Below are 20,795 nucleotides of genomic sequence, written 5' to 3' on the forward strand. Positions count from 1 at the left end.
GTTTGGCTTTAAAACTCCTGTGGGGATTCATGAGGTTATCTGAATTAGTACCTGCCATCTGTTCCAAGTAGCTCACCACTTTTCAGCAGAATGTTCTTTAGTAAGGAAAGCGTATTGGAGAAAAATGTGCTACCTTACTGTTTGAAAGTTGAAGTCCAGATCTTTAGTTTAGAGTGATGGCTATTGATATCTCATCTTTGATTTCAACTCACCCTAGTCAGAATGGCAATTATCTAGAAATCAAACAACAATAAATATTGGCAAGAATGTGGGGGAAAAGGTACACTCATACATTGCTGGTGGGAATGCAAAATGGTGCAACCATTATGGAAAGCAGTATGGAGATTCCTCAGAAAAGTTAGAATGGAACCACCATTTGACCCAGCTATCCCACTTCTTGGTTTATACCCAAAGGACTTAAAATCAGCATATTACAGTGATGCAGCCACATCAGTGTTTAGAGCAGCTGAATTCACAATAGCTAAACTATGGAGCTATAGCCTAGATGCCCTTCAACAGATGAATGGATAAAAAAGATGTGATATATGTATATATATATGGATATATATATATATATATAATGGAATAAATTAGTCAGCTTTGAAGAAGAATTAAATGATAGCATTTGCTGGTAAATGAATGGAGCTTGAGAATATCATGCTAAGCAAAATAAGCTAATCCCCCAAAACCAAAAGCTGAATGATTTCTCTGATATTCAGATGCTAATTTAAATGCAGGGAGAGGGGGCTAGGGAAGAATAGAGTTACTTTAGATTAGGTAGAGGTGAGTGAAGAGTGGGGAGAGGAGATGTGGCTGGGAAGGATAGTAGAATGAATCAGACATTATTACCCTATGTACATATATAACTATACAACTGGTGGGATTCTACATCATGTATAGCCAGAAAAATGAGAAATAATACTCCATTATATATGATGTCTCAAAGTGCATTCTACTGTCATGTATAACTAATTAAAATGAATTAAAAAATAATAAAAATAATTTAAAAAAATCCCATCTTTAAGTTCCAAGTTTATTTTACATTTTTGTGATTTTGTAACTACAGTAATTTTACTACTTCTCCCTCTCGGCATTATGGAATCAAAATCTCCTGATTCTTGGATTGTTATTTTGACTCACTTTTTGATCAGTTGAGCCAAGTCTTTGGAAACTTATAAAGAAATGTTTAGGTGCAAGTATGCTCAATTTTTGCCTACCCAAGGGTATGTTTCTGTTGTCATTACATTTTTTTCTTCTTTTTTTAAAGTGAGAATTGCCCGGGTAATGTTTGCATCCTCTCTAAATTCCATTTATGAAGGTCCACTCTCTTCTGGTATACAGTGCTTTGGGAAAACCTGAGCCTGTCTGATTTGGGAAGTGTTATGGTTCAGATGTGGTGTTTTCCCCAAGGGCTCACAATTCAAGAAGGTTTGGAGGACAAATGATTGGGTTATAGCCTTAACCTAATCAATAAATTGATCCTTGATGGAATTAACTGAGTGGTAACTGGAGGCAGGTGTGGGGTAGCTGGAGGAGGTGGTTCGTTGAGGGCGTGGCTATGGGGTATATGTTTTGTATCTGGAGAGTGGAGTCTCTGCTTTCTGATCACCTTGTGAGCTGCTTCTCTCTGACACACTCTTCCACCATGATGTTCTGCCTCACCTCGAGCCCTGAGGAATGGAGCCGGCCGTCTATAGACTAAGACCTCAGAAACCTTGAGCCCCCAAATAAGCTTTTCTTCCTCTACGGTTGTTCTGGTGGGATCCTTTAGTCACAGCAGTGAAAAAGCTAACTAAAATAGGAAGGCTTTGAAAATAACCTACTTTCTACCTGGGAATGAATAGAACTTTTCTTTTATCCTTTAAATTAAAAACCAAAAAACAATACTTCACCAAAATGTATCTTGGTGTTTGTCTGCCTCTCCCCACTCCCAATTAATTTTAGTTAGTAATTGGATAGTTCTTTTTATAGACAAGCTTTTCTTTAGCTCAGGGTAGTTTTCTCTTATTATGATTTTTATTTCTTAATTTTGCTAAGATTCCTACATCACATATTTCCCAGATCCTTCTTTCATATCTTTCTTCCTCTCTTTTTCTACCTCTTTTTTTCCCTTTTCCCTTCTGCCTGTCTTTTACTTTAACTCCACGTTTTCTAGATTCCTCAATCTGTTCATCACTGCTTCTAACACATTTTAAATTTGGCCTTTCTGCGTGCTCTTCTCTGATTCCAGATTGTTTTTCACAGCAGTTTCACAGACACATTTTTCCTCTGGTTGGAAGCACATATTAGAAAACTACTCCAGTTTCTTAAAGAGTGTGATTTTATGTTGTAGGAAGAAGGGGACCCTGGTTCCTCAAAGAATCTGCCTTCTGGAGTTCTTAGGCAGGAGCTTTTCCTAGAAAATGTTCTCTCTGCAGTTAATTATATATAGAGAGGGCTGTGCTCATCCAATACTGAGGAATGAGAAGGGGTCTAGTGGATGTTATAAGGTTCTATTCAAATATCACAGTCAGAAGGAAAGGAAAAGGGGAAGGGGAGGGAAAGCAGACAGGAAATCTAGAACCACCATTCTGTGCTTGGCTGTTTCAGAAGCTTGGCTGTTTCAGAAGCTCAGCTGCCTGAGGAGCCCGTGGGACAGAGTCAATTGCAGCGGGGACTGTTGTCTGTGCCCAGACCTGGTGACTTGGCAGTGGCAGTCTCAGATTCACCGGGTAGTGTTCCTGTCTTGGCTGGGCACAATTGCCTTCTTTAGGCCCTGGCCACACATGGCTGTATTGGTATACTCCCATGTTTGTCTAATGAGCTGTTGGCATCAGTACACTTCATGGTGACCCCAAGTGACAGGCAGGCAGGCCATACCACCCTCATGTCACCTTTTATCCCTCTGAATTAGGCCCATGAATGGGGTTTTGTTGGGATATCTTCCAGGCATTTGCCTGGCAGGCAAGAAGGCCGCTTGATGACATCATTGGTTTAATTGGCCTTTATTCAGATTTGTCCCATCTGACCTAAAACTGCAAGAAGTATCCTGGAATTTCTAGCTTGGGCATGTCGTCCTTCCATGTTTTCCAGTGGAGAGACACGTTGTACCTTGATGTTACATTCCAAAGTTCATTTTAATGGAACTTTGACATATCATTGAAGATATCGATAATTTTCCCAAAGCTCCCATCACTTTAAGATCTTAGAAATCATTTATTCTGTGGGTAAGCACAGTTGCAGCAGAAGCCTCTGGACTTGCATAGTCTGCAGTGTATCTCATTTGTGCTCTAGCCGGTCAGCAAATCTGGGTCTGGCCATGGGAGTTTATTGTGAATGTGAACATCCACTAATCCTAGAGAAAAAAAAAAAAACATCATTCAAAATTACAGAATGGAATTTCCCTTGGGAGTGTGAATAATAACCATGTTAGCTAACATTTGCCGAATGCTTGCTATGTGCCAGATACTATTTTAAAAATATCTGATTCATTCGATTCTCACAACAACCCTGTGATAGATGTTACTATTATTGTCTCTCAGCCCACAGCTGAGGCAACTGAGGGATAAAGTAACTTGCCCAAGGTCACAGGGTGGAGCTAGACTGCCAACTCAGGCAATCTGGTGTCTGGTCCATACTTTTAAGGACTATTTTATACAGCATTTCAAAAGGCAGGAATGATGTTGGAGATCTGTGGCCTTCTGCTAGTGTCAAGAATTTGAATTTCAGAGAATAGACAGAAGGGAGCCAGTTGCTGCCCAGTAGCAAGTAGATGTCAAGAAGAAAATGTTAAGATAATAACAAATAATTGCAAAGGAGAAGAGGACAAAATATTTTGGGAGATTGTGAGGGCTGCCTTCTTCCTCAGTATTTTTAGTAGCAACATTGTCTTAAAAACCCACGGTTCCACTTGCTTTTTACTCATTCACTGAATAAACATTTGTTCGCCTCTGGCCATGTACCAGCGCTTGTGGCCATGTACTAGGGCATGCCTAGAACACAGAGGGAAAAGTCACAGTCCCTGCCCTTGAGCTCACAATCTGTGGTCACTAGTAGCTGAACGCCAAGTGACTTTCAATAGAAATTGTAAAAGATGAGTGTGGTATACCCTGGAAAATAAAGTTGAAGAATTTCAAAGGCAGCTGTATTTTTAACTATCGTTTCATTGTTTTAACCATAAATGGACTCATTCATTTTCAATGCGTGGTCAAACAGCAGATTCTTGACATCTCTATTAGGTTAGGGTCAAAATCCATAGTGCAGGACAACACGCCAGAGTTCCAATATTGCTTGCTCCCCCCCTCCCCCCGCTTTTGGTGATTTTTGTGTGTGTTTATTCAGCACCTAGCTGAATCATAAAAGTCTAAGGCAAGACATGTTTGGAGAATTCCTCGTGACCTCTAAAGGGTAATGAATGAGGCTTTGCATATGGGTCCCTCAATGAGTTTTCCAAAGTACTCCACGTCTGCCAGCGTCCTTGGTTTTGACATTTCTGTTACTCAGTGAGAAACGTGCAGCTACAGAGTTAAGCCTTCTTGGGCTTGCTGGGAGGCCCAGTGTCCTCTGGGACTGGGGAGATGATGGCAGGGAGGCCTGTCTGTACACAGGCTCGTCTGAAGCCTCAGACAGATCAGGCCGATAGTGAGCGTCATGGCCCCTTGTCGTGTGCTCTTAAAAAATGCTGACCTCTGCCTTCAGATGTCAGGCAGAAATAATTTCTTGGAACTAGACTTTTTTTCCTCCTGTGGATGGATATTGGAGTTTATTCTGGGTTTGCTATTATTGGAGTATAGAAAGGCTTTAACCAGTAAGCCCTTTCTTGAGAACTATAAGAGTTCTGTTATAAATAAATCAGTGGCGTCTCTTGTCTCAAATGCCAAAAAATATCCAGACTGCTTAAAACCGACCTCTGATAACATTAAATATTGTGCTTATATGTGGGTAGTATTTTGATTATTTAAGTCACTCTCTATCCTCTGAATATTCAAATCCCAGTGGTAGCACATATGGGAATTTAGAATGATAATGGTGAGCTGGAGCACTGGAATGTCCCCTCCGAGACAGAGAAAGTTCTGTTTGAATGCAGTGATTCATTAAAAAAAAAAAAAAAAAAAATCCAGATAGATCTACTAGAGAGATGTTATGGAAGAATATGAAAGTTTTTTCCACCAAGTGCAATATGTTCAGAAAGTCAAATACATTATCCCCTGTTTTACAGTTGTGGAAACAGAGATACTTGAAGTTAAATAACTTCTTAAGGATCACACATCTAATAAGTGTGAGAACCAGGATTTGAACCCTGAAACCCAGCATGCGAACTCTTAGCCCTAAGTTTTACTCTCTCTATAAGAAGACATGAAATGGGAAAACTGTATGTACGTTGAACATCCCTAATCCAAAAATCTGAAATGCTCTCAAATCTGAAAGTTTTTGAATGCCATCATCATCCATTTCATCAAAATGGAAATAGAATCTCTTGTTAGTCATGGACAGCCATGGACAGTTTTGTATTGACAGTGAGCCAAAACAGTAGACAAGAATATTTAACTACCAGAGATGTTAGCACAAGAAGAGGGAAGTGGGGAAGGAGAGCTAGAAAGCTCACTTAAAAGTGGGGGAATGAGCTAGATAAACAGTGATCAGAGTCAGACCCTCTTCCATGGTTCTGCTAAGCATCTGTGCATGTCAGTGTACCCCAAGAGCTTGGCAAAGGGGAAGAAGTATCTACAATAATGCCCAGCAAAACTAAGAACCAGAAAGTGTTTGTTAAACCGAACTAGGTTGAATGAAGGCATGGACTACAGGAAAGGAAAACAGGAAGGCCAGAGAAGCCAGAGAGGAAAGCCTGCTGACTGTCGCCCATCAGCCAGGGAGTGACAGCCGATTGTTACTCTCTCCTCCAGCTTCCCCACCTAGGCAGGGGATCAGGATGAGGGGCTCATTCCAGGGATGGTGCAATGAACTTGGCTCAGGTCCTTTTCTCCCCGTGGGGCATCTTGACTACACTTTGGCACATTAAGTCTATGTGTGCTCGAGGTGTAATGCTGAGATTTACCCCCGGGGTCAAGTTCAGCATTTAACAGATACAGATAGGGTTAATGTTGTGCTAATTTGTCATTTTCATTGTCGTTGAGTAATTCTGGCTGACATTAGAATCACTTAGAGAGTTTTTAAAAAGAATCCGTACATTTTCAATCAGACTTAGGTGATTCTAATGTGCAGCCTTGTGGCCACGTTCTTTGAGAAACATTGCCTTCAACCTTCACTTTAGTAGAAGGTAGATATTTAAGAATTTAGTATTTCCATCAGCCTTTAGGTAAACACTTTGCACAAGCACCGCCCAGGAACTGTGAACAAACAGGAAACAAATCAATGTAGCGTGTGGTTGCTCTGGAAGGTGGCTGTTGGCCTACCGTCAGCCGGGATGGAGTCCCCTGGGGCTCCAGCTCCTCCTGGATAAGCCACCCTCTCTTCACGTGTCACTGTGTTAGCATCCTAGGGCTGCTGGAACAGATTAACACAGACTGGGAACTTAAAGTACAGAAATGTATTTTCTCACTGTTCCAGAGGCAGAATCAAGGCATCCTCAGGGTTAGCTCCTGGAGGTTCTGAATGAGAAGCTGCTCCTTGCCTCTCTCCTGGTTTCTGGTGCATGCCTGCAGTCCTGTTCACATGGTTTGTAGGCATAGCTCCAGTCTTTCTGCCTCCTTCCTTATACTCCCCATGTCTCTGTATCTTTTTCTTACATATAAAAAGACTAGTTGTTGGATTTAGGGTCCATCTTAAGTAATTTCATTGTCCTAGGATAATTTTCTCTCTAGATCCTTAACTAGTAAAACCCCTATTTCCAATTAAGGCCTCCTCCTGTGGTTCCAGATGGATAGGAGTGTGTGGGGTACACCAACCAACCTCCATACTCACAACTTACATGCTTCTGGGGTTAAGATACCACTGGGAGGCTACCTAACCTTGAGGTAGGTACCTTCCTACCCTAAACTTGAGGTCCTCAATCTTTTTCTGGGCCCAGGACGAACCCAAACCCCACTGAAGATCCATTTTCACTTCTTTTTTTAATCTTTAAAAACTTTGTCCTATTTAGTAGTATGCGATAGTAGAATGCATTTTTATGTTTTGATGAATCATAAATAAATGAAGTGTAACTTGTAATTTTTCTGATTGTACATATTGGAGGATCATATTGGTCATGCCTTTTCACTTCTTGAACTAACTGATTCCAAGAGAGAAAGAGATTGAGTTTGGGTGTGGGTGGTAGAAAATATGGAACCATCAGGTTTTACAATGAATTTGTAACTTCAAGGACTGTTGCCTTGGCTTATAAATTTCTTTAGCTGTGATTTTTTGTCCCTTGTTAATTTTTTAACATCTATGATGAGCATAATGCTTGGGTATGATAAGGATAGGGCATGACCCTGGCCTTCTATTTTGACCATTTATGTTCTTGAAAGCACTTGAGTGATCTTGGTGTCTGGATGCTTCATGTGAAATCTATATTCTGCCACTTGGGTGAGAGCAAAGCTTAGGAGTTATGGCTGCTTATTATGTTCACATACATGCCCCAAATACTTTCAGTATGCTTGGATTGTAGCCAGACATACCTCTAAGCATTCTGTCTGTGTGCAAGGAAACCTTCTCAGACCATACGATGTTCACTTTTACATGCGTACCTCCCTTTAAGCAATGAATGTTTCTTTGAGCTACTCAAATACCATTTATATAAACATGTATGTATTTTCTAAAAGAGCCTGCTATTTACAGAAGTCTTATGAACATGTGTGGGAAGTAAATAATCATGCTTTAGTTTCTTTTGTATAACTACAAGTTTCATATGTAATACTGAGTTTGCATTAGGTGTTTCCTGTGTTTAAAAGGCACTGGGGCTGGAGATGTAGCTCAGTATGCAAGGTCCTGAGTTTAATTCTCAGCACCAAAAATAGATAAATACGACTTTAGTGCTCCTATTAGAACTTAGCTTCCAGTCTTGATGCCACCAGACTGAGTTCTCTCCCTTTGCCCTAACCTACCCATCCACACTGTGACTGAACTGTGTTGTTCTATTTGGCTTAGTTTTTGCCAAGTCTTTCCTCAATGTCACAGGCATATGTTGGGAACAGAAATGTGCAATGTTAAGAGCACCTGGGCTCCTCCAAGTATTCTACCCCCTGATCTTTGGGCAAAATACATATTTTCTGAGCCTAATTTTTCTCATCAGTAAAATGGGGAAAATAATACTTATCTCATATATTGGTTTCCCAGGGAGATTGCAAACAAATTACCACAACTGGGTGGCTTAAAACAACGAAAATGTATGCTCTCACACATCTCAGGCTAGAAGTCCAAAATCGAGGTGTTGGCAGGATCATGTTCCTTCCAAAACTTAGCGAAGTATCCCTCCCTGCCTCTTCCGGCTTCTGGTGGTTGCTGATGATCCTTGGTTTTCCTCATTTAATGGCAGCAAAACTCCAGTCTCTTCCTCCTTCATCACATGGCCTTCCTCCCTTGTCTCTGAATCTCTCCCCTTTAAAGACACATTGATTAGACTTAGGACCCACCCCAACCTAATATGACCTTGTCTTAACTTGACGACATCTACAAAGACCCCTATTCCAAATAAGGTCTCAATCTGAGGTTCTGGGAGGACACGAATTTCCCAGGAACACCTCAACTCAGCAAAGGTGGTTATGGAGATTTAAAAGAAATAAGTTAACTTGGAAGGGACTTCACATAGTAGGAACTCAGCAAATGGCAAGAAGCGACTTCTTCCAGGACGGGCTCGTTTGCTCTGCCACCCCATCACGCCTCTCTCAGCTCACACTTACTGCTCTTTGGTTATGCTGGGTTACCTTTATCTCACTTTTTCACCATCTTGTGGGTAGATTCTCAAAAGGTGAGATTGCTTCCCGATACTTCTCCAAGATTCTGTCTCCCAGCTCCTGTTTTCCTTTCTGCCATTATCCTGGGAACTCTAACATTCATATAAATGACCTCCGACACCCTGCCCTATAGGACTATGCCGTGAACAAGGTCACAGTGGGTCCTTGATCCCATGGTCATTTCAGGTTACCCTCCCACCGGCACTTCCTCTTGATCCTGGAATCTGCTTGAATCCCTCTCCTCAGTCTCCAGCCAACCCTCACTCCTGTCCTATCCCGTCTTCCAGTGAAAGACCACTTGACACTACCGAATGGTTTCTTTATGGCATTGTAAGTTCTACAACCACCTGGACCTTTGGAGCTGTTTGAAGTCCCTTTTCTTCATTTCAAGTGGGTTTCCTTTCTCATTTCCCTGGGTAGTTCTTGGGGACGTCACCATTCCTCAAGCTCCTTACCCACCACTGACCCTGCTTGCTTTGCCTCCTACTTCCCTGAGAAAACATAAAAGCCACCAAAGACACACTGTGACTTCTCTGTCTCTGCCCCTCCTGCCTACTGAATCAGAGGCAGAACATGGCCCTAATTCACAAAGGTTGGCCGGCCATCTGCCTGTTCTGAATCCAGTCCACTCGCCTTGCCCCCCTTACCAGTTCTGCACACTCACCTCTTGTATTTTTCATGCCTCTTGACACCCAATTCCTTCGCTTGCCTCAGTCTATAAACACATGTAAGTGTTCCTCATCCTGAAGAGTTCTTTTCTGAATTTTCCTTTCCTTTAACTGCCTTAGCTTTCTGCTCTTGAGAAAATGGAGTGACTATTTACAAGTCCCTTAGTCTCAGTGTGCCTCAGTTTCCTCATCTAATAAAAGTACTTAACCTTGTAGTGTCATTTTTTAAGATTACATTGTAATGTAGTACAGGTCCTAGCACTGATAACTTTTACTGAGTTTAAATAGTATTCTTCATAGGTTTTGGTTCACAGCACTTGTCTAGCACTGATGAAGGACTACATAATAGTTACTGGGTAGCCTCCAAGTCTACAGGCTACCTGAGGGGTGACATTATTTCATATCCATTTTTTATGCCTAGGACTTCATGTGGTACCTAAGATTTCTTTCCCTCTCTCTCTCTCTCTCTCTCTCTCTCTCTCTCTCTCCTATGTAAATAGATGAGTGGTTGAAACCAATTACATGGAATAATTTTTCTCTTTGAGTGGTAAAAGTGACTTTACTTATTCCTAGATTCACCTGTCTCCATGAGACTTTTACCTCATGTGACATGACTTTTAAATGTCATGTTTTAATACTGATCAACATAATCAGAGGAAGGAATTTGGTAGGATTATGTGGAATACTTTAAGTCTATTTACAGCTCGAGACAAGGAGTCAGTGGAGAAGGGGTTAATCAGTAGTGGCTCCCATGGTGGAAGAAGAAAAACCAAGCTGTTCGATGCATAGCTCTGGGCGGAGCCCCTACCATCTGGCAGGAAGGAGTGGGAGCTGGGGTTTGGTGGTGAACTAGACAGATGGTGGCCATTGGCCATGCCTTGGAACTGCAGTCCACTGGGAGTCACAGACCTTACGGATACTTTAGAAATAGTTTCTAATTACAGCTGTGCCAAGTGCTGTATGAGAGAAGCATGGGATCACCAACCCTGTCCTGGTGGCCAGGGAGGGACAGCAATGCAAGGGGGGTGGGGGATGATTAGAACAGCTGGTGAAGTGGGTGGGCAGAGGGACCTGCCTGATCCTGGATGGAGGTGTTTATGGTGGTATTATGTCCATGACACAGTGTTCAGCATTTATGTGGCAAAGACCTTAGGAACCACGGACAGTTCATGAAAGGGAGGGTGATGGCTACCCGGTAACAATTATGTGGTCCTTCATCAGTGCTAGACAAGTGCTGTGAACCAAAACCTATGAAGAATACTATTTAAACTCAGTAAAAATTATCAGTGCTAGGACCTGTACTACATTACAATGTAATCTTAAAGAACAGAGTATCACCTGCATGTGTGAATAATCTGAAATAAAAGTTTCCCTCTAGAAACCTCATTGTAGATGAAGTCATCAGCTGTTGGTCCGAAGGAACAAATATTATATGGAAAGCTCTTTATAAAACTGCTGGACTTTCAAAAAGGAGGAGAATGGGCAACTCTTAAGTCATGATGTCTTGGTAGTTTTCCAGGCTTTCTGTGAACACTAAAGAGCCTTGTGAGGCTTCACTCAGACCAACTTGCTATTTGTACTCTATACTACATGCATCTTACATTCTTTAATCATTTTGTCTTCTCTTCTCTTTATTAACCTGAATATTACTCACTGCAAAGTCTAGGTCTGGGACCAGTCAGGAAACCTGCTTGCCCTGCTGAGCTTTCTCCCTTCCTTGGTGTCAGTTCTCTGTCTCACTTAGGTAACTTTACCTCTGATATTCTGTTTTCTAATTTTGGTATGTTTCTGGTACAACTGTGTTTTATCTCCACAACTTTATAGAAAATACAGTAAAAACTGCCAGTCGGGTGAAAGGCACTAAGTTTGTTGAATGAATGAATAAGTCTCTCTTACCTGTGTAATATCTATAGAATCTTGTACATTACTCTCCCCTAGTAGATAGATAATAAGAGGTACTGGCTGGCTTAGTCAATAGAGGGAACTGCTATATGAACCTGAAGCTTTCCTATTTCTTGTCCTTTATATTAAAACTTTGAAATGTGTGCAACTTTGGTGGGGAACAGTATAAATATGAAATTTTCCCAATACAAACACTGTTTGCTTTCTCTTTCATCTTAGCCTTGCTGATTATATTGGCAAAACAGTCTGCTCCCCATGAACTGGAGGGAAAAGTGCAACTTTTCCAAAATAATCTCTCAAATAGACTTCTCCCAATAGCTGCTTCAGCAGATCCACGCAGCAAGAGCTATTCCACTTTGCTATGGTTTGAGCTGTAGCATCTTTCCAAAGAAAGTCAAAGAACCTCTTTCTCTTCCTGGCGCACTGTGTGCCATTGGATTGTTTTGACTGGGCTGATATATTCCCAACTCAAGCCTGCACGCTAGCCATATGTCAGTGATCACTGGGTTTCCACTCGTTTTTTTTTAAGTTCTCCACAATTCAATCAAAATAAAAGAAGATGATGCCGTGTCTGGCCAAGGGCAGAAGTCGCCTCTTGCCAAAGCCCCAGCATTCATCACACAGTGTCATGGTGTTTGCTCCCCTGGATGGAGCAGGCAAGGCTTTCTGGAGACTAAGCTTTAAGGGAAAACCCTTAAGAAAGTGGGTGTCATTTGGAAATGATTTGATGAATAGGAAACTTACTGGCCAGCCATTGAAACTCTCATTTGTGATATATTAGCAGGAATGTTTGGAGCCCACACTGAGGGTAAGGTCTGCCTTTCCCACATGCAGCCCTTCATAGCTGACACATGACACATGTCTCTGGAGCGTAACATATGGCTTCCTGAACTTGCAAATGTGGCCTCATGTGCTCTGTTGAAATAGTGTCTGTTTAAACAGTCTCCTGGAAAGCTAAGCCATATTCAATAAAATAGTTTTGTGTCCATGAAGGTTTCCCTAGACCCCTTTAAAATGTGATTTCTAAGGAAAATAGTAGAAAATTTGCATTAAGGTATCACCTGCCTCTACAAGGGTTAAGGGATTGTCAGTCCTAAGTTGTAAATATTGAAAGATTCATGGAGCATTAGTCAAGATAGAACAGCCTAGATCATCTTGTTTATTAATAAACATCATCGTAATTCATGGTGTCTATGTTCCAGACAAATTATGTATAATTCTTCTAATTCTTAGGATAATTTGCAAGTAGGAGGATTTCCTACATTTTATAGATTAAATCAGGGATGCAGATGGTCTGCTCAAGATCACCTAGGTGGGAGGCAGGGACTGGAATTTCAGAAACTTGAAAACTCTTGACTCCCAAATCTATCCCTTCTATTCTATTCCTGGAGTTCTTTGGTTGAATGGGTGTGTTTGCACGTGCTTCTGCTGAAGATCCATAGCTTTATCAGATTCTCCCTGTGAGTTCATGAGGCCTCCAAAAGATTAAAGATTAAATCGACTTTATAATAGAGATGAGGCAATGGCATGTGAGAATGTGAACCATCAGAGGAAGAGAAAGAGGAAGACATGTGATTTATTAATTACCTATAGAGGAACACACACACAACAAGAATGCACCATTTAACAAGCAATTTTAAAGTGAGGGTATGGTTGGGCATGATGGTGCACGCCTGTAATCCCAGTGACTGGGAGGCTGAGGCAGGAGGATTACAAGTTCAAAACCAGCTTCAGTAATTTAGCCAGGCCCTAAGCAACTCATTGTGACCTTGTCTCTCTTAATAAAATATTAAAAAGGGCTGGGGATGTGGCTCAGTGGTTAAGCATCCCTGGGTTCAATCCCTGGTATGTATAAATAAACAAACAGACAAACAAACGACCATCTGTGGAGCTACTAGCCAGTTCGGGAAACAGGGTAGGACCCAGGAGTGCTCCCACGTATCCCTTCCTGACCAAGCACCCCACTCTCCCACCCTCAGCCCTAACATCTGGCCTGACTTTTAGAGCAACCTTGTCCATGCTTTTCTTTATAATGTTGCTGTCTCCATCTATTCCTAGACAATGTGATTCCATTTTTCCTTCCTTCATCTTTATAAGCATGCAATCATACTAATGTGGGGTTATGTGTGTGTGTGTGTGTGTGTGTGTGTGTGTGTGTGTGTCTGCTTTTTATTGTTATATTGTTGTTAATATCCATTCATGTCATTTTAGCTAGTTGTAGTTTGTTCATGTTCATGACCCACTGTTTGATTCTTATAATCTACTTATCCATCTTTTGTTATTGGATATCTGTGTCATTTGTAAGTTTTGCCACTTATGAGCAGTGTTCTTGCTCACATTCTTAAATAGGTCTTACACACGTTACACATGCGACTTGTAGGGAAAGCCTAATGTTTCCCAAGCTTTTGTGGGAGACAACATGCCTGGTTCTGCAAGGAGAAAGTGGAGACTTCTTCTTTCTCTTCTCCCTGTCCTAACAAGACCTTGTGGAGGAAGAAAATTCATTCAAGTAGATTCTCTGGTTAACCTTAGCATAGTTCCAGTTGTCCCCAAACTGGCAGTAAGAAACAATGAGAGCACTTATTCAACCTCATGATTTCAGGGCTCCACCCCAGTTCACTGGATCATCTCCAGGACGGGGCCTGGGAGTCTGCAGACTTCACAGGCGCCCAGGTGCTTCTCGTGACTGGGAGATGTTGGCTTCACTCAATTGAATTTATGAGGCTTTATGAGGCTTTACTCCTTAGTCATGAAGTGATTTGGGGAGAGTGTACATATGATTAAAATTTTGGAAAGTTGGCCTTTTGTAGAAAAGTTAAGGGAGCCGAATTTATTTAGCCTGTAAAATTTTTTAAAAATCTGAAACATGATTTAATAATTGTGTGCAAAAAAAAAAGTTTTATAAATGGAAAGCACAAACATTTGCAAAGTCAAAAGAGATTTAGATTAACCAAGAGGAAGAAACTCCTGCTAACATTAGCATCAAATACTGAGCATTTTCTAGACACCAAGAGGGTAAGAAATAAAAGACGACTGTCAGGGCCTTCGGGAGCTGAAGACAGGAGATAAAATGAGCAAATATGAGCTCTCCAACAAAAGCCAGGATGCAGTATTTCATCAAGTCCAGACTACAGGCTTCAGTGGAGTTGAGTAGGTGGCCCTTGGGGACACGATGGAGTAGAGAAGCACAAAGAGGTCACAGGGAAAGGCCTGAGAGCCTGCAGGGCTTTAGAAGTTAGCTTTTACGTAGGTGGCGGGATGACGGAATGTTTTAAAGCAGTGTCTTTCATTGTTTTTTACTGTGATTCTCCAGTAAGAAACATTTTTTATATCACAGCCAAGTATACATACATACATATAATAGATACAAGTTGTATAAGGCATTTAACCTTATTAAATATGACGTAGCTTATGTTTTTTTTCTCTTTCATTTTTAAAAAAATACTTTTAGTTGTAGACAATACCTTGATTTTATTTATTAATTTTTATGTGGTGCTGAGGATCGAACGCAGTGCCTCACACGTGCTAGTCAAGTGCTCTACCACTGAGCCACAACCCCAGCCCTCTTTCATTTTTTAATATGTTACATTAATTGATTAATATGTTGAAAACTCTAAGGGGACCAGGAGCCCAGTGTGGGGCAGTCCTATTAAGGGAATACTAAACAGAGGGGAGAATTTTCATGGGAAGTAGTGACTGGTAACATTGTGCTCTTTAGAAGCCCTCCTTGATTCTGGAGTATGAATGAATTACTTTGGAATGTTATGGCAAAATCTCAGACTTCATCTCTTTATCCAGCCAACATTACCTTTGGTCAGTGGATTGACGATGATGACTTTTTGAATTTTTCTTCAAAGTTTGATTTTGATTTAGTATCTCTTAGTAGAGGAATGACAGGAATTTGCTTCTGGATTCCCAAAAGCAATGACATTTCAGAGTGCTTCTTAAATGTTTTGCCTCACGTTGTGATTGACCATGGAGATTTTGGTGTAGGACATAACCCTGGGTAACACAGTTATAGGGGAAAGGATGTAGGCAATATTTTCATGGGCAAGTGTAGGAGAGGAAAGTCGTGGCAACTAGAAAGCTGGGCTTCTGGAAGGAGCATGGAATGGCTAGTTCTGTGTCTGAGAGCTAATTGCACAGATAACCCCTGACCTGGCCCAGGACTGAGAAGCTTGCTGTACAAACACTGGCTCCTGGCACGCACTGGCCAGCATTCTGGGTCTTTCACCTGGAAGCCTCACTGTTCAGAATCCAGATTCCTGGAGCAGAGGTCTAATTAGAACTCTCTTGCCCTCTACCTTGAGCATACTTAAAAGACTTTTAAGACTAAAACTTTTACCTTTTTTCCACCTTTCCCAACTGATGATCCGCCCTGTCCCACCCCTCCAAGGCTTGCCCCTGTCTTTCCTGATTCTTTTGGAATGGTTCCTTTCTCAGCCCAAATTCTGAGACCTTCAGAATACATGAGCACCTGTCCTTTTCCCTGTTACTCCTCACCCTGAGCCTGGTCGGCAACACAGCAGATTGAATGGTGTTTTGGATTATTTACTCAGTATTTCCTTGTGGAAAGCCATGTTCTCTTTGCCTTTCCTCCAAGAGAAAATTAGTGTCCTGTCTGCTTGCAGGACAGACTTTAGATAAGAGGCTTCTCAGTCCTAAAGAAATATGCAGTTGACCTTGCCCTCCAAAGAGTAGAGTGTCTCCTATAGAGATTGAACTCCCTGCAGATCCATGTGGAAATGATTTTAGGGAAGCCCTACAATCGAATTTTTCTATACTTAAAATTGGACTGCCTTAGCAGAACTGAAAAGGAAAATCCTTTCATATGGCCCTTCCTTTGCTTAAGTAATTTCAGTCCTGTCGTCTAGGATTTAATATCCTTTTGATCTTCCCAATCCGGTTTTAATTTGGTCAGTTTGGGTTGGGGAAGGATTTTAAAAGACAATACTTTTCCCTTTTAGGATAACTTAGGTGGAGATCATTCATTGAATGTACTTCATAAACTTTTTTTTTTTTTTTTTTTTTGCTTATAAAATGCACTCTGGGGTAAATTGACTACAGTCTATTTCTCTGGTAAGAAAGACACTTTGCTTTGTGTAGTTGTTAGTAAAGCTTCCTACTATACTAACAAATGCTTGTGCTGGACCCTGTGCTTCTTGTGTTCCCTCTTCTCTGGGAGCCTGATTTGTGATTGAAGATGCAACCCGCTATCTTGTCTATGAGCAGACTGATGTTGGAGGGTGGGTGACATTGGTCCTGACATATTCTCACTTTGATTAGCTTGATGAGAGGAGCCACGTGAAGCTACCCTGGTCTATGTAGTAGCCACTAGCTCCCAGCACATGAAGTCTCAAAGTTAAAGATGTGGGCACTAGTCACATTTCCAGTACTCAGTAGCCATGTGTGACTGATACAGTGTTGACCTCTGGGATCAGATTTTGCTTTGCTGAAGGAGGAGGGGGGACTGTCTTGTGCATTGCAAGATTAGCAGCTTCTAGGTGCCAGTGGCCTTCCCTTGTAAGGATAATCAAAAATGTTCCCAAGAGACTGGGACTGTAGCTCAGTGGTAGAGCACTTGCCTAGCATGCATGAGCACCACATAAAAATAAATAAATAATATGAAGGTATTCTGTTCATCTACAACTGAAAAAATAAAATCACCCTAAATATGGCCACATAACTCAAAATGGGGATCTTAATCAAATACTTTAATAAAATCTAAAACATGCATATCATTTTTAAAAAATGTTCCCAAAGCTCACAAATGTTCCTGGGGGGAGGGGGGCAAAAATCACTCCTGGATGAGAATCAATGGCCTTGTGGCTACATTATTAGACATTAGGAATGTAAACCATTTCCATGATCACAGTACTATTCTAGAATAATCCCTAGCAAAGTTTGGTTTGGGGAACTTTACATTAGAGTCAAGAATTTGACACAGTGGTCATTCAACCCAAAGACTTGGGAAAGTGAGGCACAGAGAGGTTATGGGTGACTAAGGGCACACAGCGTATAAATGTCAGTCTAGAGTTTTGGACTTCAGGTTCATGAATCCTAGAGGATAAACTGCTCATTTTTCCTTCAAACTTACTCATTCTTACTGTGTTCCTGCACTCAGTGATGGCTAATGGGGAGGAAGGAGCCCTGAGAAATGGAAGTGACCCAGCCCTGAGACTTACAGAGATGCACTTCCTGGGGACATTTGCTGGACCCCCCTTTAATCTGTGAGAGGGTGGAGTCCCGGTGGGGCTCCTCATTCCATCAGTGCAGAGATTAGGGGCCGTGGAAGACTGTGACCCTGTACAACTCCCTCCTTACAGCTTTCCAATCTCCAGGATTACCTCTGCTGCTTTCTTGTTGTGGTCCATGGTAAAGCCTTTAATATGAAATCTTTAATCTTCAAAGATCAAAAGGAAGCGAAGAGCCCTAAAGGTCTATAGAAAATTTTAGGACTGAGCATGGCATGCATGTAATCCCAGTGACTCCAGAGGCTGAGGCAGGGGGATTGCAAGTTTGAGGCCAGCCTGGGCAAGTTAATGAGATCCTTTCTCAAAAAAAATTAAAAAACAGGCTGGGGATGTAGCTCAGTGGTAGAGCACCCCTGGGTTCAATACCCAGGACCAAGGTGGGGAAGGAACAAAAGGAAGGTCTGGGAGCCTTGGGGAGGGAGAAGATGTCACTCCCAGGGTAATGATGTTCACAGCTTGAAGGGGCCAAAAAGTAGGCTTAGCTCATTGCCTGCTGCAGGGGTGCCTGGAGGCTTGGATGTGCCCAGTCTTTTCTCCCTCCTCTCTTCCCTCATTAATCATTTATGTTCATACATCTCCCAGGCCCTCAATTCTTGATTCTGTTATCTCATTCTCTGCTCCACAATCTTCAAGGGCTCACTACTACCTTTTCACACATTTGAAATTTCTTAGTCTTGAACTCAAGGCTCATTTGCTCTGACATAGAGATCATATATCCTGCTCCTAAGAGTAAAAACTGTGTTTGTGTGTGTGTGTGTGTGTGTGTGTGTGTGTGTGTATGTGCATGCACATGCAATCTTTACTGTCACTGTGACTGGCAGAATTACTGGGTTTGGGAGTTGCTGATGGAAGTTTTGCTGGAAGATTTTTAATAGCTTACTCAGGAAGAAGTTTTGTCTCTGCTGATATTTTGTTTAGTCAGTAGTCTGGACAACTACTTAAAATCAGCATATGACTCAAAAATCAAGACCCAGTAAACAGGCAAGAAAGAGTAGCCATAAAAGCAGATGAAGAATTATGTGTACTTAAACTCCGGGGTAACCTTGAGCTATTGACTAGTTGGGTTCTGTAATACAGTGCTCTTGAGTGAGTTGTGGGCTAGGTCAAAGGCCAACATTCTCAGGCGCCAGCTGTCAAGTTTAGTTAGAAATTAGCTAATGTATAAACTGGCCTTGGTCTTCTGAAGTTGCTTCATCTTCTCAAGAATTGTTAAAAGGAATAACTGTCACAGTTTGCTGACAGCCGATATGTCGGCTGAACTGTTAATGTTTTCTTTGGGGAAACAGGCCTTCTTGTGTGTCTCCATGGTGAAGGGGAAGGTATTTTTAAAGTTGCCCATTTGGGGTTAGATTTTGATTTGAACTGGAAGGACCGAGGTCCTGTGCTTCCACGTGGCCGTGGCGGATGTTGCTCATCATCCCTGACTCTTGCCTTTGCTCCACAGACCAACGAGTGGAACAAGAATGACGACCGCCTGCTGCAGGCTGTGGAGAACGGCGACTCGGAAAAGGTGGCCTCTCTGCTGGGCAAGAAGGGGGCCAGCGCCACCAAGCATGACAGCGAGGGCAAGACCGCGTAAGCCACAAACACTGGTTCCTGTGTCTGCCCATTCTGGGTGTCAGAATGTTCTCTGGAATCCTGCGCATCCAGAAGGGAGTTTCATAAGAGGCCTTTGTGAAGTTATTGCTGTTTCCCTCCCTCTCCCATGTTAAAACATGTATGAGGATGTTTTAATCTGGTTCCTGTCCCTTCCAATTCCAAATGACACTTCGAGCTTTCCCTGAGTGGCTGTTTGTTATCCAAACATTTAACCAAAGATTTCACCAGAGAACAAATAGCACCAAGATTGCTACCAGTTGGTGGTTGGGAAATAAATTCTTTCTGAGATAAGCAACAGCAGAGAAGAGAAAAATATTTTTTTCTCTAACCCTCAAACCTTACTATTTATAATTTATGTAACCAACCCCTTCATAACATAGATAATTACGTGAATACTGTAGAATGATTTTACTTCGTGGTTTGCTATACATGGTACTCTTGCCTTCTAGAATTAAAGCTATATATTTGAGTGTAGGACTGTGTATGTGCGCACATGCATGCAGGTACCTACTTGGGTATTTATATCCACCCTTACTCTGGTGGTATTGTTGAAAGGTCAGTGACTTTGGAGCTAGACAGCCTTCTCCTATGGAGCCTGTCACTTAAGAGTTACGCAATCCTTGCACCTCACCTTGCTCGCTGTAAGATGGATGTGATATTATTTAATTGCTAGAGTAATTATGAGTGCAATACAAGGTACCAGAGTAGGTTGGGTCCCCTCAGAAGCAGGCTATGAAGCAAGGACTTGGATGCCAGTTGTTTTTGTACCCAGAGATTCCAGGAAGTGTGGGACATATAGGAGTTCTGTGTAGAATTAGTTGCAGGAAACTGGGATGCTTTCCTGATGAGGGCTTCTGGTTATTTATTTAGACTTAAAGCTGGAGTTAGCAAACTGTGACTTTTATAAATAAAGTTTTATTGGAACACAGCCACACACATTCATTTAATCATTGTCCATGGCTGCTTCTGCACTACAGAGGCAGAAATGATAGTTACAGCAGAGACCATGTGTCACACAAGCCCATGTGTCACACAAGCCCAAACTATTTACCGTCTGGCCTTTTGGCTAGTATTTTTTGCCTAAGATTAGAGTATGCTTATCCCTCCTGAAGGGTAATGAAAGTGGGGTGTCTCTCTTGATCTCCTGCTCCCCAAAGGTTTAGTGCCACTCCTCAGGGCTGTAGTGCTTATGGCCAGAAAAGGTGCAAGAGGATATGGGGCACCCACAGCTGAAGGATCTGTATGGAGAGAGCCATCCCAGTTCCCGGCTGACAACAGGCTCTTGACAAAGCCTGCTCCCTTCCCTTCTCATCCCAGATTAGTGCTTCTCTTTCCTGGCAACTTTTGCATTAGTATTACCCAGGTGCTTTTTAAAAATACTGATGCCATTTGACACATGAATCAGTAAGATGTTCCTAACTGCTTGGTCTCGGGGGAAGCCCAGGAATCAATATTTTTTTGTCCTGAGATTTTTGGTGATAGGCACTTGGCTTTTGAACTAC

The 20,795-nt window shown here is 41.9% G+C and overlaps 1 protein-coding gene across 4 annotated transcripts in view; it reads left to right on the forward strand.

Moving 5' to 3' along the window:
• Rai14 (retinoic acid induced 14) overlaps positions 1-20,795 on the forward strand; it is a 144,514-nt gene that overhangs the window by 70,919 nt on the left and 52,800 nt on the right. For 2 of the 4 annotated variants that reach the window (XM_047556302.1, XM_047556306.1), the window contains exons 1-2: positions 18,913-19,013; positions 19,139-19,269. In XM_047556302.1, the coding sequence (XP_047412258.1) occupies positions 18,942-19,013; positions 19,139-19,269 (203 nt within the window). In that variant the 5' untranslated portion in view covers positions 18,913-18,941. Of the gene's footprint in view, positions 1-18,912; positions 19,014-19,138; positions 19,270-20,795 lie in introns of those variants that run through there. The other 2 variants (XM_047556304.1, XM_047556305.1) reach the window with 1 other exon arrangement.

The sequence above is a fragment of the Sciurus carolinensis genome, chromosome 6, assembly GCF_902686445.1.
Source record: "Sciurus carolinensis chromosome 6, mSciCar1.2, whole genome shotgun sequence".
Lineage (NCBI taxonomy): Eukaryota > Metazoa > Chordata > Mammalia > Rodentia > Sciuridae > Sciurus > Sciurus carolinensis.